This window comes from Ranitomeya imitator, chromosome 4, assembly GCF_032444005.1.
Source record: "Ranitomeya imitator isolate aRanImi1 chromosome 4, aRanImi1.pri, whole genome shotgun sequence".
Taxonomy (NCBI): domain Eukaryota; kingdom Metazoa; phylum Chordata; class Amphibia; order Anura; family Dendrobatidae; genus Ranitomeya; species Ranitomeya imitator.
The window spans coordinates 9665866-9687166 of record NC_091285.1 but is presented as its reverse complement, the minus strand read 5'-3'; the positions used below and the strand labels follow the sequence as shown (position 1 = coordinate 9687166).

General features: G+C 53.8%; 1 protein-coding gene across 1 annotated transcript in view; it reads left to right on the top strand.

Annotated features, from left to right (window-relative positions):
* WNK1 (WNK lysine deficient protein kinase 1) overlaps nt 1-20480 on the top strand; it is a 72392-nt gene extending 51912 nt beyond the window's left edge. Inside the window, exons 14-32 of the mRNA XM_069761874.1 lie at nt 1030-1227; nt 2656-2723; nt 2832-2994; nt 3067-3183; nt 3271-3444; nt 3584-3641; nt 3802-3933; nt 4018-5393; nt 10559-10642; nt 11045-11122; nt 11474-11546; nt 12287-12351; nt 12456-13021; nt 13159-13361; nt 13444-13623; nt 14016-14112; nt 16255-16361; nt 17810-18000; nt 18086-20480. Of these exons, the coding sequence (XP_069617975.1) occupies nt 1030-1227; nt 2656-2723; nt 2832-2994; nt 3067-3183; nt 3271-3444; nt 3584-3641; nt 3802-3933; nt 4018-5393; nt 10559-10642; nt 11045-11122; nt 11474-11546; nt 12287-12351; nt 12456-13021; nt 13159-13361; nt 13444-13623; nt 14016-14112; nt 16255-16361; nt 17810-18000; nt 18086-18406 (4251 nt within the window). The 3' untranslated portion in view covers nt 18407-20480. The remainder of the gene's footprint in view (nt 1-1029; nt 1228-2655; nt 2724-2831; nt 2995-3066; nt 3184-3270; nt 3445-3583; nt 3642-3801; nt 3934-4017; nt 5394-10558; nt 10643-11044; nt 11123-11473; nt 11547-12286; nt 12352-12455; nt 13022-13158; nt 13362-13443; nt 13624-14015; nt 14113-16254; nt 16362-17809; nt 18001-18085) is intronic.
* The last annotated feature ends 821 nt before the right edge of the window (nt 20481-21301 follow it).

Below are 21301 nucleotides of genomic sequence, written 5' to 3'. Positions count from 1 at the left end.
GCTCCCCCTAGTGGTGGCTGCAGACAGGATCTTATCATGTATCTCTGTATACAGGGAGCTTCCCCTAGTGGTGGCAGCAGACAGGATCTTATCGTGTATCTCTGTATACAGGGAGCTCCCCCTAGTGGTGGCTGCAGACAGGATCTTATCATGTATCTCTGTATACAGGGAGCTCCCCCTATTGGTGGCTGCAGACAGGATCTTATCATGTATCTCTGTATACAGGGAGCTCACCTAGTGGTGGCTGCAGACAGGATCTTATGTATCTCTGTATACAGGGAGCTCCCCCAAGTGGTGGCTGCAGACAGGATCTTATGTATCTCTGTATACAGGGAGCTCCCCCTAGTGGTGACTGCAGACAGGATCTTATCATGTATCTCTGTATACAGGGAGCTCCCCCTAGTGGTGGCTGCAGACAGGATCTTATCATGTATCTCTGTATACAGGGAGCTCCCCCTAGTGGTGGCTGCAGACAGGATCTTATCATGTATCTCTCTATACAGGGAGCTCCCCCTAGTGGTGACTGCAGACAGGATCTTATCATGTATCTCTGTATACAGGGAGCTCCCCCTAGTGGTGGCTGCAGACAGGATCTTATCATGTATCTCTGTATACAGGGAGCTCCCCCTTGTGGTGACTGCAGACAGGATCTTATCATGTATCTCTGTATACAGGGAGCTCCCCCTAGTGGTGGCTGCAGACAGGATCTTATCATGTATCTCTGTATACAGGGAGCTCCCCCTAGTGGTGGCTGCAGACAGGATCTTATCATGTATCTCTGTATACAGGGAGCTCCTCCTAGTGGTGACTGCAGACAGGATCTTATCATGTATCTCTGTATACAGGGAGCTCCCCCTAGTGGTGGCTGCAGACAGGATCTTGTGGCACCGGCTCCGCTTGGGGAGCTGTCTGTGTACGTCGCAGTGACGTGGTCATTGTGGCATCGGATGACTGTCTCGCCCTATGTTTAGACGCCACGCTTCTCCGTGTTTGTGTTGCTGACATCATACTTTGCTTTCTCTATTTTAGGGTTTTCCTGCTCTGGTTCCATCACATTTCCCTGTAGAGACCGGACCCCCTCCTGCTGGTCACCCTCCGTCGGTGGTCTCCCCTCCCCTGGTGCAGCCCGGTTACCAGGGTAGCGTGCCGCAGCCTTACATGGAGATCAGCGGCGTCCTTCCTGCAGCGCAACAGCCTGCGGCGCCACCATCACAACCCGTCACAGAGGTACGAAGGCGATTCTCAGTCATGGCGTCATATTACAGCAGCACAATACGGGGAGGCTACGGCCGAGACCTGACATGGTGGACAGTGATTCGCATGTCGTAGAGGTGTGGCGGAAACTTTCCTCTGGCTTGAGACCCCCACAATCGCTGAAATGGAGATGCAGAGGGTCTCTGCCTAGCACTGCTCTTTTACTAGACTGAAGATCGCCCCGTGGTCTTTGCATCTTTAGTCTTGGAGGAAAGAGACTTTTTTGGTGATGATTGGGGGTTTCAGCACTCGGACCACCATTAATCAAAACTTTGGCCATAGACATTTTACCTGAACTGATACATTTTGGCAAAACAGCATTGACGAGAGACCAGGGATGTGAGCACCTTGGGACCCTGCGGACCCCCATACATGTAATATTGTGAGCACCTTGGGACCCTGCGGACTCCCATACATGTAATATTGTGAGCACCTTGGGACCCTGCGGACCCCCATACATGTAATATTGTGAGCACTTTGGGACCCTGCGGACCCCCATACATGTAATATTGTGAGCACCTTGGGATCCTGCAACCCCCATACATGTAATAGTGTGAGCACCCTGCAGACCCCTGTAAATGTAATCTTGTGAGCACCTTGGGACCCTGCGGACCCCCATACATGTAATATTGTGAGCACTTTGGGACCCTGCGGACCCCCGTAAATGTAATATTGTGAGCACCTTGGGATCCTGTGGACCCCCCCATACATGTAATAGTGTGAGCACCCTGCAGACCCCTGTAAATGTAATCTTGTGAGCACCTTGGGACCCTGCGGACCCCTGTACATGTAATGTTGTGAGCACCCTGCGGACCCCCGTACATGTAATCTTGTGAGCACTTTGGGACCCCGCGGACCCCCGTACATGTAATCTTGTGAGCACCTTGGGACCCTGCGAAGCCCCGTACATGTAATCTTGTGAGCACCCTGCGAACCCCCGTACATGTAATCATGTGAGCACCCTGCGGACCCCCGTACATGAAATCTTGTGAGCACCTTGGGACCGTGCGGACCCCCGTACATGTAATCTTGTGAACACTTGGGACCCTGTGGACCCCCATACATGGTCCTCTTTCTCTCACCGCAGTGTGGCTCCATGTTGTGGCGGTCGTGCTGTCACTGGTCTTTCTCCTGGGGCGTGAGTCTTTCACCTTCCCACTAGCATGGCTCAGCCCGGAGGGTCCATGTCTCACCGCTGCTGGGCTATTGCTGTGTCTTCTGCTCCTCCTCACTGCTGGGGGTCCGGTGCTGCATGGCGGGGGGCTGGGCATCGGTCACCAGTCCTGCATGTTGAAGCAGATGAGCGGCCGATGGTCTTTGCTTTGTGTCAGGCTGCCATTGTACATTGTCATCATCTGCTCGGGTGATAAATCTGCGTAATAATTCTACGTCTTATCTTAGGTACCTCAGAGCGCTGCCCCTGTGGAGACGCAGCCGCAGACCACCCAGGTGGTCTCCTCCATGGACAGGTAAGTGTCACTAGATGGGTTTATGCATCGCGGGAGGTAAAGGATTACAAGGTCACCAGCCAAAAAAAGACTTGGTCAAAATGAAATATGTTTTTCTTCTTGTTGCAGCGCCCACTCAGACGTGGCATCAGGTCTGAGCGACGGCAATGAGGGAACGGCGGCTTCCACTGGAAGACACGAGGGCCGCACCACCAAGCGCCATTACCGGAAGTCAGTGCGTAGCCGATCCCGAAACGAGAAGTCGGCGCGCCCCAAACTGAGGATTCTCAACGTGAGTCACCCCTCCGCAGAGCTTTTTATGGTTTATGATCCTTCTGCGTCTTCATAACAGCTCTCCTATTAGGTATCAAACAAAGGGGATCGAGTTGTAGAGTGCCAGCTGGAGACCCACAACCGCAAGATGGTCACCTTCAAGTTTGACTTGGATGGAGACAACCCGGAGGAAATCGCCACCATCATGGTGAGCGACCTGCCTACATCAGGGTCTGCGGATCAAGCTTCACATCTCGGCCGCTAAATACTTTGTTTTTTTTTTTCCTCCCCGTAGGTTCAGAACGTATTCATCTTGGCCTCCGAGAGAGAATCCTTTGTGGAGCAGGTGAAGGACATTATCGAAAAGGCCGACGAGATGCTGAGCGAGGACGTAACTGCGGAGCCGGAGGGCGAGCAGGAGGCGGAAAGCATGCAGATAAAGGACGACGCTTACTACCCGGAGGGACAGGTACTGGAGGTGCTGAGCCCCTGCCCCACCGAAGCTTTCACAACCCCTCGACTTCCCCGTGGCACTGCTCCTTCCCATCCACTGCGACGCTGCTCCTTTTATGTCTGTAGCACATAGTGACTGCGTCTTCTCCTTCCAGAAGCTGGAGGGCGAGTTCAGGCATCCGGACCCCATTTACTACTTGCCCCAGCGACCAGGTAAATGCCAACCACTTCTTTCCTAACAGTGCCGTCCAGTCCTTGGATGGGTTGTTCTGGACCGTGAGCTTGCACTGTGCCTGGCACAGAAGTGAGGACCGGACCCCCGACCAGGGCCGTGTGGACGGAGTTGGTAATTTAATGTTTGGTCCTCCTGCAGACCTCGCCCCAATTCTGAACATGCAGGTGGTCCACTCCGCGGGGAGACGCTTCATCGTGAGTCCGGTCCCGGAGAGTCGCCTGCGGGAGCCCACCTTCTTTACCCCTCCGGCTCAGGATCCTCCGCTTCCAGGTGATTGGTGGGGGATGAGGGCCGCTCTGCATCCCGCCCCATATATTGGCTGTCGGTATCATCCTTTTTTTTTTCTCCCTTTAGTCCCAGCATCTCACGGTCCCGGGATGAACCTCTCTCACTCCGCGTCCTCGGTCAGTCTGCATAATGCCTTTGCAGAGATGAAGCTGGCACAAATGGCCGAGGGTCCCAGCACGGCTCCACCAATCTTTAACCAGACCGGACCCCCGTTCCCATCCTCACTGACGAATCTGGCCGGCTCCTTTTCGTCCACCTTGCCCCCACCATCTGCCACCATCCCCAGCAGCTTGCACACTGCTGCCCCACATCCGCTGGTGGAGGCGGTGACTGCCACGCCGGCACGGAGCAGTGTGCCAACCTCGGTGCCTCCAATCACCAGTGTGTCTACTCAGCCGCCGGCCAGTGGGGAGTCATCCGGTGTATCCGTTTCCACAGCCACTCCTCTCCCGGTGTCTTCGTTACCGGCATTGCCTCTGGTCATGGGGGTCCCAGTTGCCCCTGCTGCTATGACGTCTGCCCCTGTACAGTCTGTTCCCCCGGTCAGCACCGCTGCAGGGCTACAACAGTCGCTTACGTCTCCTCCGATGCCGCAGCCGACCAGTGGCCTAGCTGGGAGCGTGCCTCATACCTCCGTGTCTGCTCCGGTCATCCTGGGCACCGGACCACCAGCACAGGTCCAGCTGAGCAGCAGCAGTTCTGCACCCAGCTTTGTAGAAGGTGCGCCCGTGACTGTGCCTCAGCCCGAGGGCAGCATGAAGTCAGCAGAGGGATCGCTGGCGGCCAGTACGGCGGGCATGTCCCTGCCCTTATCTTCTCCGCTTACCTATGCCGGGGTGGCAGCTGCTGGCTTGGCCGTAGCTGGCAATCAGCCACTGATCCATCCAGCCCACGTTGCGACCACACCTGTCGTTGCTCAGGCAGGAGGAGCAGCTTCCACACCTCTGTCCTCCCAGGTCCCATTGCCAGGAGCTTTGCCAGTGGGCCACCAAGGGCCGAGCCTTCAGCACTCGCTGCCGCATGGTCAGCCGGGCTCGGCCCCCAGTCTCACCCACGCTCACTCAATCGAGGGCGACCCCGACAGCTCAAAGGCGGGCATCGATGATATCAAAACCCTGGAGGAGAAGTTGCGCTCGCTGTTCAGTGAGCATGGCAGCGTGGGCGCCCCACACGGCCTCACTCCGCAAGAGGCTACTGGAGGACTCGAAGGTGTTCCCCTGCCCGGACCTCCGGCCACCACAGTCTCGTGCCAGACCAAGCCCACGCCAACAGCACCGCCTTCAAGTTTGCCTTTGGGACCTACTGGTGTGCCCATCCTGAGCCAAAGTCCGACCCCCGGACAGGCTGCTACTCCAGTGACGTATGTGACAGCCCCAGTCGCCACGGCAACAGCAGGGAAAGCCGGGACCCCGCCTTCCAAGCCCCCACTCAGTAGGGTACCGGTAAGTAGCTGAAATTGGGGCAGTAACCATAGAAACGAATAAAGGAAGCACTGACAATACAATGGCTTGCGTAAGTATTCACCCCCTTTGGCTTTTACCTATTTTGTTGTTACATTACAACCTAGGTGCAAATATTTGTGATCTGATTTGTGTGTAATGAATGCATCAGCTCTAAATAGTGTAAGATAGCGAAGTGAAAAAAATATGGCATCCGGTAAACTTATGGGATCAAATAAGTAAACATTGGCATGTGTATATGTATTCACACCTTTGCTGTGAAGCCCCTAAACATTTTTGCTGTCAGTAATCTTCTTCATAAGTCTCATGCTTGGTGACCAGACGCCTCCCCCTCCCATCCCGTGTGTCACACATCTGTCAGTATATACAGTGTACCCTCTGTGTAAGGCCACAGAGGCTGCAACACCATTACCAAGAGGCATGAAGGCCAAGGAGATCTCCACACAACGCCATGAAGACCAAGGCGAGCTCCACACAACACAAAGGATATCCGCACAACACCATGAAGACCAAGGAGATCTCCACACAACACCATGAAGGCCAAGGAGATCTCCACATAACACCATGAACACCATGAAGACCAAGGAGATCTCCACACAACACCATGAAGACCAAGGAGATCTCCACATAACACCATGAACACCATGAAGACCAAGGAGATCTCCACACAACACCATGAAGACCAAGGAGATCTCCACTGAAGATCTCCACACAACACCATGAAGACCAAGGAGATCTCCACACAACACCATGAAGACCAAGGAGATCTCCACACAACACCATGAAGACCAAGGAGATCTCCACACAACACCATGAAGGCCAAGGAGATCTCCACATAACACCATGAACACCATGAAGACCAAGGAGATCTCCACACAACACCATGAAGACCAAGGAGATCTCCACTGAAGATCTCCACACAACACCATGAAGACCAAGGAGATCTCCACACAACACCATGAAGACCAAGGAGATCTCCACACAACACCATGAAGACCAAGGAGATCTCCACACAACACCATGAAGACCAAGGAGATCTCCACTGAAGATCTCCACACAACACCATGAAGACCAAGGAGATCTCCACACAACACCATGAAGACCAAGGAGATCTCCACACAACACCATGAAGGCCAAGGAGATCTCCACATAACACCATGAACACCATGAAGACCAAGGAGATCTCCACACAACACCATGAACACCATGAAGACCAAGGAGATCTCCACACAACACCATGAACACCATGAAGACCAAGGAGATCTCCACACAACACCATGAAGACCAAGGAGATCTCCACTGAAGATCTCCACACAACACCATGAAGACCAAGGAGATCTCCACACAACACCATGAAGACCAAGGAGATCTCCACACAACACCATGAAGGCCAAGGAGATCTCCACATAACACCATGAACACCATGAAGACCAAGGAGATCTCCACACAACACCATGAAGACCAAGGAGATCTCCACTGAAGATCTCCACACAACACCATGAAGACCAAGGAGATCTCCACACAACACCATGAAGACCAAGGAGATCTCCACACAACACCATGAAGACCAAGGAGATCTCCACACAACACCATGAAGACCAAGGAGATCTCCGCTGAAGATCTCCACACAATGCCATGATGACCAAGGAGATCTCCACACAACGCCAAGGAGATCTCCACACAATGCCAAGGAGATCTCCACACAATGCCATGATGACCAAGGAGATCTCATTGGTCTTCATGGTGTTGTGTGGAGCTCTCCACAAAATACAATGAAGACCAAAGAGATCTCCACACAACACCATGAAGACCAAGGAGATCTCCACACAACACCATGAAGACCAAGGAGATCTCCACACAACACCATGAAGACCAAGGAGATCTCCGCTGAAGATCTCCACACAATGCCATGATGACCAAGGAGATCTCCACACAACGCCAAGGAGATCTCCACACAATGCCATGATGACCAAGGAGATCTCATTGGTCTTCATGGTGTTGTGTGGAGCTCTCCACAAAATACAATGAAGACCAAATAGATCTCCACACAACACCATAAAAACCAAGGAGATCTCTACACAACACGATGAAGACCAATGAGATCTCCACACAAAACCATGAAGACCAAAGAGATCTCTACACAACGCCATGAAGGCCAAGGAGCTCTACAAACAAATCAAGGACAAAGTTGTGGAGAAGTATAAGTCAGGGTTAGGTTATAAAAATAAGCTCCCAACCTCTGATAATTCCCCGGAACACCATCAAATACATTATCAAATGGAAAGAACATGATACCACAACAAACCTGCCAAGAGAGGGCACCCGCCAAAACTCTACTCTTGCAAGGAGGACATTAATCAGGGAGGCAGCACAGAGACTAAATGTAACCCTGAAGGAGCTGCAGAGTTCCCAAGCAGAGACTGGAGTATCTGTCCATACGACCACAATATGCCGTACACTTCATTGAGTTGGCCTTTATGGAAGAGTGGGCAGCAAAAAAAAAGCCTTTACTGAAAATGTGTGTGTAAGGCTCGTTTTGAGTTTGCCAAGGGACATGTGAGAGATTTACCAAATGTAAGAAGGTGCTGTGGTCAAAGGAGACCAAAATTTAACTTTTTGGCCACCAAGCTGGCACCAAACCAACACCGCTCATTGCCTTAAGAACACCAACCCCACAGTGGTGGCAGCATCATGCTGTGGGGATGTTTATCAGCAGCAGGGACAGGGAAAATTGTCCGAGTCGAGGGGAAGATGATGCGAAAATACAGGGATGTTCTTGAGCAAAACCTGTTTGTCTTGAGACTGGGACAGAGACCACCTTCCAACAAGACAATGGCCCAAAGCATACTGCTAAAACAACACTCAAGTGGTGTAAGGGGAAATGTGTGAATGTTCTGCAGCGGCCGAGTCACGGCCCCGACCTTCATCCACCGGAGAATCTGTGGTCAGACGTGAAGATCTCTGGTCACCAGAGGAAACATCATCTAACCTGAAGGAGCTGGAGCAGTTTTACCTTCAGGAATGAGCAAAAATTCCACTGGACAGAAGTGGAAAACTCAGAGACATATCCAAAGCGACTGCAGCTGTAATTGCTGCAAAAGGAGGATCTACAAAGTACTGACTTTAGGGGGTGAATAGTTATGCACACTGAAGGTTTCACTTATTTTGTCTTATTAGTTTTTTTTCACAATAAAAAGAAAAAAAAAAGTTCAGTTATTGGCACGTTCTCTACATGAACTGATGCCAACACTAAAAACAGTAAAATTCTAGGTTGTGAGGTAACAAAACAGGAAAAATGCTAAGGGCGTGAGTAATTTTGCAAGCCACTGTAGGTCATTATCCAGAGCTGAAATCTTTCAGGATCAGTAATGTAATGTATGTACACAGTGACTGCACCAGCAGAATAGTGAGTGCAGCTCTTGGGTATAATAGAGGATGTAACGCAGGATCAGTAATGTAATGTATGTACACAGTGACTGCACCAGCAGAATAGTGAGTGCAGCTCTTGGGTATAATAGAGGATGTAACGCAGGATCAGTAATGTAATGTATGTACACAGTGACTGCACCAGCAGAATAGTGAGTGCAGCTCTTGGGTATAATAGAGGATGTAACGCAGGATCAGTAATGTAATGTATGTACACAGTGGCTGCACCAGCAGAATAGTGAGTGCAGCTCTGGGGTATAATACAGGATGTAACTCAGGATCAGTAATGTATGTACACAGTGACTGCACCAGCAGAATAGTGAGTGCAGCTCTGGAGTATAATACAGGATGTAACTCAGGATCAGTAATGTAATGTATGTACACAGTGACTGTACCAGCAGAATAGTGAGTGCAGCTCTGGGGTATAATACAGGATGTAACTCAGGATCAGTAATGTATGTACACAGTGACTGCACCAGCAGAATAGTGAGTGCAGCTCTGGAGTATAATACAGGATGTAACTCAGGATCAGTAATGTAATGTACGGTATGTACACAGTGGCTGCACCAGCAGAATAGTGAGTGCAGCTCTGGGGTATAATACAGGATGTAACTCAGGATCAGTAATGTAATGTATGTACACAGTGGCTGCACCAGCAGAATAGTGAGTGCAGCTCTGGGGTATAATACAGGATGTAACTCAGGATCAGTAATGTATGTACACAGTGACTGCACCAGCAGAATAGTGAGTGCAGCTCTTGGGTATAATACAGGATGTAACTCAGGATCAGTAATGTAATGCATGTACACAGTGGCTGCACCAGCAGAATAGTGAGTGCAGCTCTGGGGTATAATACAGGATGTAACTCAGGATCAGTAATGTAATGTATGTACACAGTGACTGCACCAGCAGAATAGTGAGTGCAGCTCTGGGGTATAAAACAGGATGTAACTCAGGATCAGTAATGTAATGTATGTACACAGTGACTGCACCAGCAGAATAGTGAGTGCAGCTCTGGGGTATAATACAGGATGTAACTCAGGATCAGTAATGTAATGTATGTACACAGTGACTGCACCAGCAGAATAGTGAGTGCAGCTCTGGGGTATAATACAGGATGTAACTCAGGATCAGTAATGTATGTACACAGTGGCTGCACCAGCAGAATAGTGAGTGCAGCTCTGGGGTATAATACAGGATGTAACTCAGGATCAGTAATGTATGTACACAGTGACTGCACCAGCAGAATAGTGAGTGCAGCTCTGGGGTATAATACAGGATGTAACTCAGGATCAGTAATGTAATGTATGTACACAGTGACTGTACCAGCAGAATAGTGAGTGCAGCTCTGGAGTATAATACAGGATGTAACTGATTATGAAGTTATCTCATGTGTATGACTGGGTCGGTGTCTGGTGTATCCTTTCATAGTACAGATATTGTGCAAATGATGGGAGTGATAGTCCTTGAGCTCAGCAGTCCTCTCTATATTTTCCATCGCGCTAACAGGAATGCTCGTTTCTAATCATTATCCGGCGGCTGATTGGCTGCGACCCTCCGATCCTAACTCGGCGTCCTATTCATTGTTTGCAGTGCATGATGGGGACAGATGTCAGTGGAGGATGGGGGTACTAGTCTGACCCTCCATGATGCAGGGTTTGGGTGTTATGAGCAGATTGTTTATTTCTTGCCTCTGATGGCACTGCCTCTCCGTCCTGTAGGTGCCCCCGGCCGGGGCAGAGCACACAGTGGGCAGTCCGCCTGGCGAACCGCTGCCTCCTCTTCCAGGACCGTCACTAACTCAGGTGCCGCATGAGCCTCGTGTTCCTCCTTCCCCCATAACCCCTGAGCTCTGCACGTCTGTCTCCTCTGTCTTCTGATCATGTAGTCTTATCCTAGGGTGGGGGTCGTATAGTGGGGTGCACCGAGGGCGGGTGGGGGTCGTATAGTGGGGTGCACCGAGGGCGGGTGGGGGTCGCATAGTGGGGTGCACCGAGGGCAGGTGGGGTGTGCAGTGGGGTGCACAGAGGGCGGGTGGCATGTAGTGGGGTGCACCGAGGGCGGGTGGGGGTCGTATAGTGGGGTGCACAGAGGGCGGGTGGGGGTCGTATAGTGGGGTGCACTAAGGGCGGGGGGCATGTAGTGGGGTGACTGCACCAGGCAGGCGTTTCCAGACCTTCACACCCCCCCATTGATTCTCATTTCAGTCCCAGCAGCCTCTGGAGGACCTGGACTTCCAACTGAGACGGACATTGAGCCCCGACACCGTCGCCGCATCCAGCGCTGTGAGTGTGACGGTTGTGAGGGTGACGGCTCAGGATGCGGGGTCTCCTGCGCCCAGTAGGGTCACTAAGTATAAATAATGAATTTGGGACAGTTATCCGTGGGATGCTCCATCTATAGGACGCACGGCTATCGCTCTCCAATATGGCCGCCACTACAGTGTATAGATTATCCAGACGACTGAATGGCGGCTTGGTCTCGGTGCACCCTCGTCACCTGCGTCCTCTCCCTTGTAGACAGTAGCGCCCCCGCATGGTGTGATGTTGTATTTGTGCTTTGCTTTTTTGGCCTTTTACTGGGAGGTCAGGAAATAAGACGGCGTCTATTCTGACAGCGTGTTCTCCTCTACACAGCCTGTACCCGCTGCCGGCCTGACGAGCGCCCCCGTGCCTGCCAGCAGCGCCTCCTCGCAGCCCCCCGCCGACGGTAAGTGTCACACTCCTCAGTCTCCAATTCAACTGCTGGGAAACTTCTGATGAGCGCTGGGATGAAGTGACTGAATATGGAGGAATCGGCGATTACCACTCCTGGTCTCTGTCTCGGAGCGATCGTGGGGGTCTCTGTCTCAGAGTGATCGTGGGGTGTCTCTGTCTCGGGGAGATCGTGGGGGGTCTCTGTCTCGGAGCGATCGTGGGGGTCTCTGTCTCAGAGTGATCGTGGGGTGTCTCTGTCTCGGGGAGATCGTGGGGGGTCTCTGTCTCGGAGCGATCGTGGGGGTCTCTGTCTCCAGGCGATCGTGGGGGGTCTCTGTCTCGAGGCGATCGTGGGGGTCTCTGTCTCGGGGCAATCGTGGGGGTCTCTGTCTCGGAGCGATCGTGGGGGGTCTCTCTCGGAGCGATCGGGGGGGTCTCTGTCTCGGGGCCATCGTGGGGGTCTCTGTCTCGGAGCGATCGTGGGGGGGTCTCTGTCTCGGGGCCATCGTGGGGGGTCTCTGTCTCGGGGCCATCGTGGGGGGTCTCTGTCTCGGGGCCATCGTGGGGGGTCTCTGTCTCGGGGCCATCGTGGGGGGTCTCTATCTCGGAGCGATCGTGGGGGTCTTTGTCTCGGAGCGATCGTGGGGGTCTTTGTCTCGGAGCGATCGTGGGGGTCTCTGTCTCGGAGCGATCGTGGGGGTCTCTGTCCCCTGATTCTGAAAGTTTTAGAAAAATCACTTTTTTTTTTTCCAGAACCACTAAAGCCAAAGCCAGAAGCAGAGCCGTCTACCGGGGTCCTTAAGATGGGGCGATTTCAGGTTGGTGTGTGATGTCGGGGGTCCTGAACTGCGGCATTGATTTCCAGGACATGGTCCCCCCGTCATTGATGGTTGGCGCTGATGTCTCTGCTTTGTGTTTTTAGGTCTCTGTTGCAACAGACGATGTGCTGAAACCTCCGGCGTCGTCTTCCTCCTCCTCGTCCACCTCCTCTTCGTCCTTGTCCTGCAGCAGCCCGGAGAGCACCTTGGTTGAGCCACAGCGTTTGCCGGCTGCTCCTTTGGATATTGTGGATGGTGTCGTCTTCCCGCACCCCCCGGTGCGCAGTCCTTCCCCCAAACAGTCCGTTCAGGTGGGACGATTCCAAGTAACCACGTCCTCAACCACGGGCAAAGTCGGTCGCTTCTCGGTTTCTCGAGCCGAAGATGAACTTTCACCAGGACACACGGACCCCGAGCTCCCCGGGTCGTCCTCTCCAAAGACTCAGCCGCACCTGAACGGACCCTCCTCTCACCCCGAGTCGTCGGCCTCCCTGAGTGACCCACCCAGAGGCTCTCACAACGACAGCCCGGTCGCGCAGCACTCTCTGGGCTCCAAGGTCAGCCTGCAGAGCCTCAGCAACTCCTTCAACTCCTCCTACATGAGCAGCGACAACGAGTCCGACATAGAAGACGAGGAGCTGAAGAAGGAGCTGCGGAGACTGCGAGACAAGTGAGGGTCCGCTGGGGGTTATCCCGGGGCGGGGGGAGGGCGGCGCTGCAGACGTGTCCTCTATTAATCCTGCGCGGTGACGCCTCCAGCTCTGCTACATCGACGGCTGCTTGTAACCTCGTATCTCTCCTCTCCAGACATCTCCGAGAGATCCAGGATCTACACGGGCGCCAGAAGAAGGAGATCGAGCTGCTGTACACGGCGTTGGGGAAAGTGCCCCCCTCTGTTATTATCCCACCCGCGGCGCCCCTCTCTGGCCGGCGGAGGAGACCCACCAAGGGGAAGGGCAGTAAATCCAGCAGAGGGAGCTCCCACGGGACCCGCAGCCCCCATCACTCAGGTACGGTGCTATGAATAGCTGTGCACACAGGGTGGAGACCCTCGGCCCCGCTCCACCTCACACGTATCGCTCTTTACTGTAGGCGACCTATCCGCACAGAGCGCTCCGCCTGCGGCCCCGCCCCAGCAGAGCCTTCTCCTACCTCCTTGCAGTGTGGCAGAGTCCGGACTCCTGAAACCTTCCCCCTCCAGTGACATCCTGTGCTCTGCCTTCACCAGTGACGCCGCGCTGTCGGCACCGAGCTTATCGGGCCAGGGACAAGGTAAAACCTGCGCTCACCCCGACATCCAGTGCCAGCCGGGACGGACCCAGAGCTGTGCACTGTCAGAGCTGGAGGCTGCCATCTCCTGGCCGCTGGCGGTAGTGCCGTTCCTTGGTAATGTCGCCCCCATCCATTGCGTAGTCTCGGTGCCCGATTTGTGGGACCCTAGCGATGCTCTGCCTGAATGGCTGGTGGTCCCCGGACCCTCACCAATCCTTACTGATTACTGTACGGTGCCAGTCTTCGTGTGCCCTTGATATTAGCAGTAGTGCTCGGTGCTGTAAATCCTCTGTGCTGCTGCTGATGATGCCGGGCTCACGTGTCTTGTCTCTGCTGTTGTTTTTTTTGTCTCTGTCCTTCTTGTCTCCTGTTTTATTCCGTTTCCATCACAGGCTGGGCCAAGTTTAACTGTGCGTCCGAGCGGGTGTCCTTCAAAGTGGCGGGCAGGAGGACGCGATTTCTCAGTACGCCCTGCTTGGCTCTTTGTGTGTAACTCTTTACTCCTTCCTCGTCTCTCTCCTCCGTCCCCTCCTGCTCGCATGCTTCATCCCCCCCCAACTGGTACTGATGGGGCTGCCGTACAGGACGGGGGTCCGGGGAGTCCTAGAGTAGTGGTCTGTTGTAGAACTACAGCTCCCAGGATGCCACCCCTGAGCCTGGCTCTCTCCGGCAGCTGCAAAACTAGAACTCTCAATAGGAGAGGTGGTGGGGCATGCTGGGAGGTGTAGTTCCCCAATTGTTGCTCTGAAAGTTGTGTAAAACTCTCCCAGACATTTTCTTTGGTCAATGTGGAGAAATCCGGGAGCGAGCGCCGCGCACGAACCTTTACTACGGATCGGCCATAATGGGGCGTTAGACATTTTTTTTTCCTCCCCATGTTTTTTGCGGGACGAGTTGTAGTTTTCACCATTCACTTTATAATGTAGCGAAAACAGGAAAAAAAAAATCCAGAATGCAGTGAAATCGCCAAAAAGCGTCATTCCTCCATTGTTTTCTGTTTTGACGACCTTCATTGTGCGGAAAAATGATCTGGAAAAGTCATCGGCAGGTTCGATCACAGCTGCGGTGACATCCTGCAATGTGGGGGGGTTTGGGGCAAAACTCGTGCCCTCGGCTGCCACTGAGAGGTGTGACTGGCGTCTTCGGCTGCCACTGAGGGGTGTGACTCGCATCCTCGGCTGCCATGGAGAGGGGGGATGTGACTCGCGTCCTCGGCTGCCAAGGGGGGGGGGGGGGGGTGTGACTCGCATCCTCGGCTGCCATGGAGAGGGGGGATGTGACTCGCGTCCTCGGCTGCCAAGGGGGGGGGGGGGGTGTGACTCGCGTCCTCTGCTGCCATGGAGAGGTGGGATGTGACTCGCGTTCTCGGCTGCCACAGGGGGGGTGTGTGACTCGCGTCCTCGGCTGCCGTGGAGAGGGGGGATGTGACTCGCGTCCTCGGCTGCCAAGGGGGGGGGGGGGGGTGTGACTCGCGTCCTCGGCTGCCACAGGGGGGGGGGTGTGACTCGTGTTCTCGGCTGCCACAGGGGGGGTGTGTGACTCGCGTTCTCGGCTGCCACCGGGGGGGTGTGTGACTCGCGTTCTCGGCTGCCAGTGAGTGGTGTGACTTGCATCCTCGGCTGCCACTGAAAGGTGTGACTCACGTCCTCGGCTGCCACGGGGGGAGGGGATGTGAGTGGCGTTCTCGGCTGCCACGGGGGATGTGACTTGCGTCTTCGGCTGCCATGGGGGGGATGTGACTCACATCCTCGGCTGCCACTGAGGGCTGTGACTTGCGTCCTCGGCTGCCACGGGGATTTGACTTGCGTCATCGGCTACCACAGGGGGGGGTGGGACTCGCGACCTCGGCTGCCACGGGGGAAGGGGAATGTGACTCGCGTCCTCGGCTGCCACGGGGAAGGGGAATGTGACTCGCGTCCTCGGCTGCCACGGGGGGATGTGACTCGCGTCCTCGGCTGCCATGACAAACCCCTTTGCCTGCAATCGTACGATTTAGTTGCCGCTGTCGGTGACTGCTGGTGATGTCCGCTGCCGTTACGGGCCGATGCCGGCTGTATAACGACACTCCAGACATGTCAGCTACTATTGTCTAGAAGGGGTTAAAGGCAAAGTATTCCCAAATCGCTGCAGAGAGGCTTCTAGACAACATGTTTGTATTCTGTGCTCTCCCACTACAAGTCCCAGCATTCACACTAGGATGTGCATTTCCGCGGCAGCTGCAGAGGACGTCGCTGAGCTCCCCTTGTGCAGTTTTCCTGCCGGTCTGGATCCTCCGGCCTTGTGATGTCTCCTTTGTACATTATCGTATACGTATCACATCCTCGCCGTTTGTTACAGTGTGTCAGTGCAGGTTACATGCGCATTTACAGCAGGGATCCCCGGCAGTCGTGGGTTTTTCAGGGCAGTTAATCAGCTTTTCCATTAACGCGTCCGGCGCTGGCTGACATCTTGGAAGCCCCTTGTGCTGCTGACAGGTCTGTCGTCTGCTGATGCCCCTCCAGCTTCACCTCATTGCCTTAACCCGCAGCTTTGTGTGTGGCCAGTGGAGGGCTGCTCTGCTGAATGCCGCCTGCGCTCTGGCTGATCCCTCCCCGACCACTCGCTTCTTCTTACTCTCTGATCTCCTTCTCCCCCGCTATCGGTTCATGCCGCCGGCTCCGAGCTAACACTTTTTTTTCTCTCTCTCTCTGCTTCAGGGAAGATGGTGAAAAAAGTCTGTCCTTGCAACCAGCTCTGTAGTAATTATCCTTTATGTACATCTATCTGTCTCATGTCCGCGGATAACGTCCTCATCCCATGTTCTGTCCGGGCGCCACAGCGTAAAGTGTCCCGGCACTGATCGTAGGGCTGGTGCCGCCATAGGACCACACACGGGGGCTGATAATCCAGTCACGGGGGCTTAGAAATATAAGCGCTTACGACTTCTGTACATATACGTAGCAGAACAGTGAGCGCAGCTCCGGAGCAAGCAATAAACCCCACTGCTTCCAAACGAGTACAAACAATCCTGGCGGCCAGATGGGCAGCAGCAATCGTGTGGTTGTAAAGACGCATCCCAGCACTTTCCATGTTAATAATCATACATCCAGCTATGACGGGGAGCGTGCAGGACAGACAGCATGTTTCAGACGCTTATGCTCGGTCATGGCTGGAGTGTTTGAGACCCGTCGGCCGCCCCGTGCACGCTGCCCGTCGGCCGCCCCGTGCACGCTGCCCGTCGGCCGCCCCGTGCACGCTGCCCGTCGGCCGCCCCGTGCACGCTGCCCGTCGGCCGCCCCGTGCACGCTGCCCGTCGGCCGCCCCGTGCACGCTGCCCGTCGGCCGCCCCGTGCACGCTGCCCGTCGGCCGCCCCGTGCACGCTGCCCGTCGGCCGCCCCGTGCACGCTGCCCGTCGGCCGCCCCGTGCACGCTGCCCGTCGGCCGCCCCGTGCACGCTGCCCGTCGGCCGCCCCGTGCACGCTGCCCGTCGGCCGCCCCGTGCACGCTGCCCGTCGGCCGCCCCGTGCACGCTGCCCGTCGGCCGCCCCGTGCACGCTGCCCGTCGGCCGCCCCGTGCACGCTGCCCGTCGGCCGCCCCGTGCACGCTGCCCGTCGGCCGCCCCGTGCACGCTGCCCGTCGGCCGCCCCGTGCACGCTGCCCGTCGGCCGCCCCGTGCACGCTGCCCGTCCGAGCTGGATGTATCATAATTGTTAACGTGCTGAAATGCATCTTTACAAGCACCACATGCTCGCAGCTCTGGAGCACATGTACGTGGGTCACTGCCCTCGTGTACGGAGGTGAAGCCTTGCGTCCAGTGCACACGTCTTCTCACGTTCGCCTAAGCCTTTAGTCACCGGTCTTTTTTTTTTTTTTGTACCACGGTCCAGTGAATTGACTAAACTCTTTGCAAAAATAAAATGACAATGGATCCGGGGAAATGGTCAGAGGCCGAGTTTCTGCTTTCTGTAAATAATGGATGCAATGCGTATGTGAACATCGGGTGTGACTTGGGCTTTAGGCAGTGGGGTCTGTGCACACTAACCATCTCCTGCCCATAACATTCGCCCATGGGGGGCGCCAGTCCCATGTTCTGTCACTAATCATGTAGGCAGCAGTTTCCATTAGACATGGAGGGCGCCGGGTGTCCCGTGCGAGACGTCTCACAAACAAGTCTCTTTACCCACGATCTGACCTCTCTCTTGCAGGAACAAGCAGCACCAACACGGTGGCCCCTTCGAATACTGCTGCCCCCCAGTCAAACACGGTCCCCGCTTCCTCCTCCAGCCGTAAGGGAACCTTTACGGACGACTTGCACAAACTGGTGGACAACTGGGCTCGGGACGCCATGAACCTGACTGGAAAAAAGAGCAGCAAGTCCGGACACCCAAGCTACGAGGTGAGCGGCGACGCCGAACTACAGCGCCCGGTCACACAACGTCCGACGGCAGAATCCTGACCATTTCACCTGTTATTTTTCTAAGGGACCTGGAATGGCGCGGAAGTTTTCTGCCCCTGGACAGCTGTGCGTGTCTATGACTCCGTCCCTGGGGGTCCCCGCCTCGATGCCTGCTGCCTCTGCCAACTCTTTGGCTCACTACCCCAAAGGAATCTGCCCGCAACAGTACGGCTTCCAAAGCACACCGTTCCAAAGCCAGTGGAGTGGACCCGGCGGGCCGTCACCTCCCCAGCCCATTAGCCAGTTTCCCCCGACTGTGACTACTTCTTTACAAAACTTCAACATCAGCAGCAGCCTTCAGAAATCCATCAGTAACCCACAAGGATCCAACCTGCGGACTACCTAGGAAGACGGCCGGCTGGTGGACTGCACACGTCCTGGTGGCGCTGGCTGCGTCCATAGTGCGGCACCCACGTCCCGGCCGTTACTTGTCCCACCGAGGAGGCAGGAACATCGGCTGCAGGGGGCACCCCACAGCCGGGCACCATCATACACTGGGGTGGCGTGAGATTGGGGCACGGTTCAGCCCGCGAGAGCAGGGGGAGGGCGCAGCGTTCGCTCCGCTCTCCGGTAATAGGTCATTAATGCTTTCAGAACTATTAACGGCGATTGACTGCAGCATTACAACGTACGGAATAAAAGTTATAAAATATATAAATATATAGAAGTTTATTAAACAGAAAAAGATAATTAAAGTAAAAAGAAACAAAGTTCGGTGAGGACAATTCTCTGCCATCATTATGATGTGGACACACTGTGATATATAAATATATTTATGTTGTTGGACAACAGTAGTAATAATTAATAGCCGAATGTTAGAGGGTTACAGACGATGCGGAGCGGCCCGTCCCGACCTCATCAGTCACTTTAAATATAAAAAAAAAACTATTAAAAAAAAAATCCTTTTTGCTCTCTCCTTTTATTAGATTTAATGTGAATGTAAAAGTGTATAAAGGCAACTTGAACCCAGCTCCTCCCCCACCCGAATATTATCCGCTGCGAATTTTAGTGCCTTGAGAACCTGGGATTTTTTTTTTATTTAAGACATGGGTCGAGCTTTTTGATTTCTTCTCCGGAGTCTGGAGTTGGGGCCGCAGGTGGTGGATATGTCATTATGTAAGTGATTCGTGTTTGGTGCGGCCGGAGAGGTGGTGAGGGGGTTAAATCCGTGGCTCCCTCACCACGTAAAACCAAACTCTGCCGCTGAAGAGCTTAAATGATAAGTGGTGCAAGGATGTTAGATGGCGGTGGTCCTGTGCGGGGGTCTTCTGGTGAAGCTCTGTAGGTGCCTTGATGTCTGGTGGTCGGTCACGTCTGTAGTTAGTCGCGTCCCAGCTCCTCTCACAATCCGTGGCGGCATCTTATACTTGAAACCTGCTTGTTTTTTTTTTTTTCCCCTCTCACTTTTGGCACTTTTTAAGAAAAGCAACGTAACCTGCGAGCAGTATTAATTGTCGAGCGGCACGGCTCATATTGGAGTTTACACCAGGTCGATATTTTTTTGTTAGTAAGTCGCACGGATCCGGGACTCGTCGTACGTTTCATTGTCGCGCGGTCAACGTCACCGTCCCGTCTGTTCAGTAAAAGTTGCAGTTTAAATGCACAACTTAATGTGATGTTCTAGGTCTCGGTCTTGTGGGTTGTTTTTTTTTGTGGTTCTATGCAACAACCAGCACTTAGATCATCGGGGAAACGGACTCTCTGCTTTGTTTAAAGGGCTCCTTTTCCAAATAAAACATCCATGAAGTGCTACGGCACGTGGAAGCCCAAAGTAGAGAACCCCTTTAAGCAAACTTGTAGTGAATGTATCAGGAAAAGCGCTGATCTTACCGGACTAGTGTAGCCTCCCTGTCCGGACGGTGCGGACCCCGAGCGTTGGTTTCCTATGTCGTCCATCGGTAAAGGCTGTAGAAGTGCAGACCCTCCATCCCAGGGTGAAGCAGCGGCTGGGTTGTCAGGAGCGGGGGAGGGGTGGGATCATCTACAGTCGGCGGAGGTCTGATGAGGGATTATTAGGCGGCAGGTGAATATTTATTTTACAAATGTATTTTATCATTTTCTTCCGGTTTCAGATCGTTTTTCTCCATTTACGTTGTGCATGCTTTTGGTTTATTTTCCACCAATTATTTTAATTTTTTTCTTCCTGTGGACACAAAATAATTACTAAAATAATTAAAAAAAAATGCTACTGAATTCTTCCCATATCTGTAGACATCTTTGCATCCAGCCCTTCCCGTAAATGAGCCTCTTCCTCACATTATTTAACACTGTATTAAGCTGAAAGAAATGAGATTTGTGGGATTCCCGGAGCTGTGAATTTTCCCGTTTGCACTTTTGTCCTGCATCTTTCTGTACAAATTTGCACTTTTCTCTTTTTACCGCCTCTGTAGACTGATATTAATAAAGGAAGCCTTATTTTACGTCTGTTATGACGTCTGATTCTGTGTTTGGGTTATTTTTCATCTTGGCTTTGTTTTCATTCGCCACAGTCCTGGGTCCCGCACTGTCCCCTCGTGTATGATCGCGCACCACGGTCCCTTCATGTATGATTGCGTGCCACAGTCCTGGGTCCCGCACTGTCCCCTCGTGTATGATCGCGCACCACGGTCCCTTCATGTATGATTGCGTGCCACAGTCCTGGGTCCCGCACTGTCCCCTCGTGTATGATCGCGCACCACGGTCCCTTCATGTATGATTGCGTGCCACAGTCCCAGGTCCCGCACTGTCCCCTCATGTATGATCTCGCACCACGGTCCCTTCATGTATGATTGCGTGCCACAGTCCCACGCCGTCCCCTCGTGTATGATCTCGCACCACAGTCCCTTCATGTATGATTGCGTGCCACAGTCCCGGGTCCCGCACTGTCCCCTCATTTATGATCGCGCTCCAAGGTCCCTTCATGTATGATTGCGTGCCACAGTCCAGGGTCCCGCACTGTCCCCTCGTGTATGATCTCGCACCACCACGGTCCCTTCATGTATGATTGCGTGCCACGGTCCCACGCCGTCCCCTCATGTAGGATTACACGCCACAGTCCCGGGTCCCGCACTGTCCCCTCATGTATGATTACACGCCACAGTCCTGCACTGTCCCCTCGTGTATGATCTCACGCTACAGTTCCGGGTCCCGCACTGTCCCCTTGTGTATGATCTCACGCTACAGTCCCACACTGTCCCCTCGTGTATGATCTTGCACCACGGTTCCTTCATGCATGATTGCGCGACACAGTCCCGGGTCCCTC